The sequence below is a fragment of the Musa acuminata genome, chromosome BXJ2-5, assembly GCF_036884655.1.
Source record: "Musa acuminata AAA Group cultivar baxijiao chromosome BXJ2-5, Cavendish_Baxijiao_AAA, whole genome shotgun sequence".
Taxonomy (NCBI): domain Eukaryota; kingdom Viridiplantae; phylum Streptophyta; class Magnoliopsida; order Zingiberales; family Musaceae; genus Musa; species Musa acuminata.
In genome coordinates this window covers 11,268,777-11,275,754 of record NC_088342.1, presented here as the reverse complement: position 1 = coordinate 11,275,754, position 6,978 = coordinate 11,268,777, and the positions used below count along the sequence as shown (strand labels likewise).

Sequence of the window (6,978 nt, the reverse complement as noted above, 5' to 3'; positions counted from 1 at the left end):
TTGAGAACATTCAACTGAATTTCCTTTACTTTCAATTGGGGTGGTGAACAGAGTAAGGATCCATCTAAATTTCATAAGTAAATCCTAAGGAGCTTCAGGTCAAAAGGAGCAAAACAGATGAACAAAACTGAAGTACCTCAATGGAAAGCTCGAAGAATGCAGCTGCGACTGGAATGAGGTCATTTCACAATGCCTGAACTCTTAAGAAGAACATGGTCACTCCTGATGGCAGCAAGAGCCTATATGATTGCCTCATTCCAATAATGCAGTACAAGCAGGCAACAACAAAGCCCATTTGAACCTCACTGAATTATCCTTACTTCAAACCACCTATCTAGCACAAGGAGCCTCTGAAAAGGTTTTCATAATTTCTCCTAATGCTCAAAATTTCTCGCATCATATGATTTTGATGCTCTTGGTGCACCACTGACCTTACCTGTCTATATCCATAGACTGTCGATTCTGAGCACAGACAATAGATTTTGAATCACAAATTTTAACATCATGACCAAAAGAATTACTTGAGAAGCCAATCTCTGTCTCTTCGTCATCACTATCGATATGATTTGGTGTCATACGGTTCTGGTACCTCCTACGTCCGACAAGAAACACATTGAAATAATAGCTCACCAAACTTTCCCTCCGCTTATAAGGAAAATTCAAGTAAAGCTGGTCCCAAAAGTTTTTGTTTAGAGATGGACGATTCTGACTGATTATGTCCCTGAACTTCTTTTCTTCTTCCTCTGTCCATGAAAGTGCAACTTCCTCACCCATACTTCCACATTTCCAAGAATGGAAAGTTGCGCCAATTTCACATTTCAATTGAAGCCTCTTTTCTGCAATGTGAAATCTAATACACTCCACAGAGCCTGGCCATTCACACTGACAGGTATTGGGCCTCCCTCTTCCAATAGAAGCATAATCCAATACTGGACTCCTTTCTTGATTTTCAGGAGGCCAGGCCTGTTTGCCCAACCATTTTAATGTATCAGAATCAGTAGACAAAACTGTAGGCTGGCTGGTCCAGTTTGGCACTTGTGCTTGAAAGCGTGCACCCACAGGTCTCAGGGACCATTGTTGATCTCTAGAAAGCCACCCAGCAGTTTGAAGCCCCAGAATGGTTTCTGTTGCTTTAACCTGGTTTGTTGATCCAAAACCATTTCCATATACAGAAGTGTGTATCTTTTGCTCTTCATCTAGTACCTAAACATGACATGTTTTTATTCTCAATTAAGAATTTTATCATAAATAACATAGCTGAAACTAATAATATTGAACACATGATCATATGCACAACCCCTGAATACTGCAAAATAAGTCTCTCTCATGACTTAGCAGCAGACTTATGTAAGACCGGTTGGCATAAATTGCATCAACATCAGTCAACTCATACAGTATGGTCTATATAGTAGGGCACAATAAAAAAAGGTTTTGAAGACTCAGTTCAGGTAAAACAAGAAAAGGTAAAAAAGAAGATGGTAGATAACATATAGCACCTCAAGGAATCATTTTCATGATCATGAATATCCAAGTGTTTCTAATTTACCAACTAAGAAAAATTAACAACACCTTGAGGTTCAAAATGCAAAGATATATATTTTACCATTGATTCTTGACATCAAAGAAATTTTTTTGGTTGCACATGATTATGGAGTTACCCTTGGTATCTTTTGTTATATGAAAAGAAATGTATGATTAGCCTACTACCCGAACTTCTAATCATCAAGGAGTTACCCTTCAATTTTCACATTAGTTCCACCAGAAAATTTACATCAGAAATGATAGTCAAACATAATCAGAAGTAATTCTTATTATTATAAATAAATATATGCTTTGCCTCAGAATTTGGAACTTTCTAGAACTTCAATGGTTCAATTAGAATGTGATTCCTAAAAGAGATCTCTCTTTCTTATCTTGGTAAGAATAGGCACTGAAAAAGCATTCAAATTATATATCTAGATAGTGCCTCCAGGTGTTAAGGTTCCTTTCTCAAGGTTAAACTATTCATATCCTGAAAATGATTATACTTTCTGGACTAGTACCTTCAATAGAAATTCTTCATAGATCAAGTGTCTTGTAAGTAAAATCTGTTTCCCAAGGATTTCTCAACACCTACAAGTTATTTCTTTTAATGGAAAGAAAAGAACTTGAAGATTCTGCAGATTATAATGTTCTAGTGGCAAACTAATATTTATGTTAAAATGATATATGTCTTTAGACACTTCTGGAAGGCACAGAAAATGAGCAATGCATATTATGAGCTCTGCAAGTAATTCACCAAAATCCAAGGTGCATTAAGAAAGGGTTATCACAGACATTGACAAACAAGCAAAAATGTCAATGTCATCAATGGCGAACCTATTTGATCAGTAACACATGATTGTTATTATTGTCATACGCTTTTAATAGAAAGAACTATCATACTGCCCGAAACGGTAAAAAATGAGCGGTACATACCAGTGCCCGGACAGGTACACGGACAGTCCCATTTCGGGCAATTCGGTCCAAATCTTATATAAAAACAAATAAATCCTAAAATAAGTGTGATGCCGCCCCAATTAGGGCTTGCTACCCATTTCTCACAATGTTGCTACCATCGTTGTCACCGATGCCATCACTGCTGCCGCGAGACACTGCCCGCCTGTTCGCCACTGTCGCAGGACATCGCCTGCCCATTCACTGTCATTTATCTGTCCGGTACATGCCCTCCTATTCTTCCTTCTTCTTCTTCCACTACTTCCCCCTGTTCCTTCTCCACCACTCTGTCTTCTTCCTTCTTCTCCCTCTACCTCCTCCATCACTCTGTCTTCTTCCGTCTTCTTCCTACTCTTCCTCCATCGCACTGTCTTCTTCCTCCTCTGTTTGTCCATTGCCCCTTCCTCTTCTCCCTTTTTTTCTTCCTCTCTAAAACACTGGTACATACCAGTGTACCGACTGATGGTACACTAGTACTGATCGGTATCTACCAGTCCAACCAGAACACCGAGACAGGTTTGGTACCTGAAACGGTGATCTTTGTTCAATGGTACAAAAGTCACACTACATTGGCGCTCACAAATAGTGCACTTCTCAAAAAATGTTTGACAACCTAAACAACGCAACTAATATAAGAAGAAAATGCAGTAAAAACTAAAAGTTATTGAAGTTCCTCAAAAATTATTAGTGAGTCAAAGAGGGAGAGAATCAATATGATTGTATCATCTAGGAGATCCTCAAGTATCCATGTAGTCAACACCAAATAGTTGGGATATTATAGTTTGATATTATTGTTGTTGTTTCAGAATTCCTCAAATATGCTGTGGATAAAATGAGGCCCTGCTTGATGCATTTAAAGCATGGTGAAATGGTTGAACTTCATATTCCTAGTGAAAATCAGATAGAATGTAGAATAATCTTTATGCCCCAAATATGATTTCTATGACCTCCTTATAGTTAACTAGAGTTTAATTTGACCAAACAAAATAAATATGCAATTTCAAGAAAGGTACTTACTCAAAAATACGTAGAAATTAATATCTTAGAGCACTTGCCATGTATTTCTCCCCATGAATAAAACTATTTGATTGCTTGATTTCATCTTATATGAAAGTAGAAATTTGTACTGTGAAGCACTTGAGATTCAATCATGAACCACACTGATTATGTTCCTATAGTTGGAAATTCTCTACAAGAACTGGATTTGTTTTTAATATATTTTTATTAACCAAAGGTATCCTAGAGAACAGAAAAATATATTTTGCATGACAAGAAAGTTTATCCTGACAAGTTTACTCAAAGATTATATTAAGAATAGCTGACTTTTCCACTGAAATCAGTACTGTAATCAAAACCTATAATGCACTAAACTATCACAATTCAAAATCATCAGTCTTAATTCTAAGGTAATCTTAGATGTGAAGCAATGCAACAATGAGAAATAAACTTGGTGCATGAGAAATAAATTTGGTACATGACAAATGAACTTGGTATGTAACTTTGGATCAAGATGCTGATGGAATGTTGGAAATTTTGCTAATTGCCTGCTGACTAAAGTTCTTGATTATTTGTTTAATTATGAATGTTAACCTTTTAATCAGCATCAGGGCATTCAAGCATTCTAGTGAGCTTCTGGTGTGATCCTCTAACTCGTTAATTTTGGCAGTTATCATGTCCATGTTTATCACACTGGACAGACTTTACTAGATGCAGAACCCGGTTGCTTTCTACTGCATGAGTATACTAGTTTGCTTAGTTGCGGTTTCTTAAGTAAAAAATGAATAGACAATGTAAAGCTATGAACCCGGCTAAGGATTAACAACTGCCTTAAATATATTTGAATATCGTAGATCTGGAGGAATTCTTTTGAGATCTAATTACATAAATTCCAGAAACTGATGGTTGCTATTTACTCAATGATGTAAAGTCATATATAGAGAAGAAATAACATAAATGGGATTCTTGCTCAAAGAGGTTAAGACGTGTGAGAGTACAAAGATTATCATAGTCTGGGCAATGTCAAGGTCTCTCATCTAAACTAGTTCAAACAAAACAAATAACATGGAAAATGGAAACATATTTGAACCGAAGCAGAAAAACCAACTTAAAGAATATGCATTAAGCATGGTAATCGATGGGATAAATTAGTCAAATAATTGCACTTTCTTGCTAGGTGCCATGTCCTTATGAACAGTTGCAATTTAGGTTTCCTTTTCAGAAGTTTGGCACTGACATAAATGCCCACAAGGGACTTATATGTCATCATTCACATAATGTGTGCCAAGTACCATATAGAGTATGAAAGCGTTGAATAGCTTTTTACATGCTTACCAAAACCTAGGTACATGGGATACTCATATGTTCACATAATGTGTGCCAAGTACCATATAGAGTATGAAAGCCTTGAATAACCTTTTACATGCTTACCAAAACCTAGGTACATGGGATACTCATATGTTCAGTGACACACCTAACCCTATTGTGTGCACTGATATCAATTAACTTGGGAGTCAAGCAAGAATGTAAAGCAGAAAGGGGCAACAAGTTATTTTAGTCAACATTTGCTTATAATAATCTCAGGTTGGCCTTCAGACAGCCAAAACTCATAAAACATAAAGAATACATTTAATGCATAATATTTTCAAAAGTAGAGAGATCAGCTCTAATCTACAGAGTTTGAGAATCATTCAGTACATTTCAACTTCTTGTTAGCCAGCACTTTGAATTAGACTTGCCACTTGATGTTTTTATAGAACTTCTACCACTGTGACTTTTGGGGAACTATTTAACATCTGTGAAGCAGAGCCACACATAGGAGGAACTATGGGCGAACAGAAAAAGAAAGGTTACCTGTAAATGCAACTGATTAGGGTTCGTTCGACGAATTCTTCTGAAGAACATTGCCTGCCTGGACAGAATTGCCAGAGCATAGAACTCCCCAGATGCATAAGTCTTACCTTTACCCTTATCTGATGGCCATGCCTTTGCTATGGAAGGATGATCCGCAGGACTCTTTGCCAATTTTCTAACCCAACCCAGCATTCCCGCCAGATCATTCCGCTTCCTCTTATGATGGTTAAACCCCCCATTAGCAGTGTCCTCCAGGATGACAACATCGTCACTATCGGTCCCAACATCACCAAACGGCGTCGAGCATTGATCTTTACTTGTACTTGGGAGCAGCCTAGAATTACAATCACAATCCTTCTTGTGATTCGCAGTCCCTGGAGAGCCGCATCTGGTCACCAAAGAGCTTGGGTTCGTATATCCCGTTCGCTGACGCATTGGCTTCTCGCCCGAACCCCTTTGCAAACACTGGTCCAGCGCATCCAGATACTTGAAGAAGACCAACTTCAACGACGATCCGATGCCCGAGTCGAACCCTATCGCCTTGGCCACCAACGGCCATGCACGTGCATCAGACACCGCATCGTAGCCACCTTTCCCTTGCACAACAGAGTAGAGCTTGAACAAGTCGACCGAGAGTCCATCGCCAAGGACGGCCGGCAGTGGGCGGATCTCCCCCCTCCTGTAACAGATCTCCTTGAGGAAGACCGACAGGATCTGATCAAAGAGACAGCTGAGGTTCTCGCCACCGGGCGGCTCCTTGTTGGAGACATCAAGATCGGAGCAAAAGCCGAGGGTTTGGAGCTTGCGAAGGATCTCCGCGACGGACTCGAAGGGGGCGGCAGTAGAGGGGGAGCATCCGGCCATGGAAGGAGGAGGAGGAGGGCCGGGCAAGGCCGCGCGGCCAGTGGAGGCGCCCGCGGTCTGCCGCTGGCCTTGCGCCACCCCGAGCGGGGCGGGGCCCGAATGAGAGAGGAAAAGGGCTATAAGGCGGAGAGAGAGAGAGAGTACCGACGGCTACAGGAGATGACAGATTTCTTCAAGGAGGTGAAAAGATTAAAAAAACAGGAATGACAAGAGGGGAAGAAGGGAAAATATTTTTTATTTATTTTTATTTTTTTTGTCTTTTCTCATCTTCATATGTGTGTACTTTTAATCTTTTCGGTATTTGTTTTGGTATGATTTGTTTAGGACTATTACATAAACAAATCTACTATTTATTTTAAGACTAAAGATTTAAAATTTTATTTTATAAATTTTAGTAGTCAATAATACACTTATTTACTTACATTAGATCGAAAATTTGAAATTTTATTAATTATATTTTTAAAATAAAAAATCTATTACCTTGTTCGAAAAATTGTGTTCATAAAAAAAAAACTCTATTGCTTTATTCAATTCACGTGAAAGTGAAAGAAATTAGTGGATCTTACTAAAACAAACCCAACATGGAGGAAAGAGAGTGGCCGAAGGTTGTACGAGTTGATAGGATACCATTTGCGCCCTAAAGTATCAAAATTATGAAGTACTTAGTGGAAACATTGGGACATGGAATTCAGGTTTGACATTGCCAACGCGAGGGACACACATCATTGGTATAACTTATCTGTTGGTGTGACAACAAAAGGGTTGCAAGATGAAGAGATAAGAGATTAA

The 6,978-nt window shown here is 38.7% G+C and overlaps 1 protein-coding gene across 1 annotated transcript; it reads right to left on the bottom strand.

Moving 5' to 3' along the window:
* Positions 1–6,336, bottom strand: LOC135612499 (AT-rich interactive domain-containing protein 2-like). Its single transcript, XM_065108875.1, has 2 exons — positions 5,326–6,336; positions 1–1,203 (listed from the first exon to the last, which is right to left on the bottom strand). Exons 1-2 carry the CDS (start codon positions 6,187–6,189, stop codon positions 433–435), a joined length of 1,635 nt encoding a protein of 544 aa, XP_064964947.1. The 5' UTR covers positions 6,190–6,336; the 3' UTR covers positions 1–432.
* Positions 6,337–6,978: the final 642 nt, after the last annotated feature.

Excerpts from the sequence above, each read along its gene's own strand:
- LOC135612499 (XM_065108875.1), bottom strand. The coding sequence starts at position 6,189 with ATGGCCGGATGCTCCCCCTCTACTGCCGCCCCCTTCGAGTCCGTCGCG. Across the intron at positions 1,204-5,325 it reads CTAATCAGTTGCATTTACAG|GTACTAGATGAAGAGCAAAA; the intron begins GTAACCTTTCTT and ends TGTCATGTTTAG.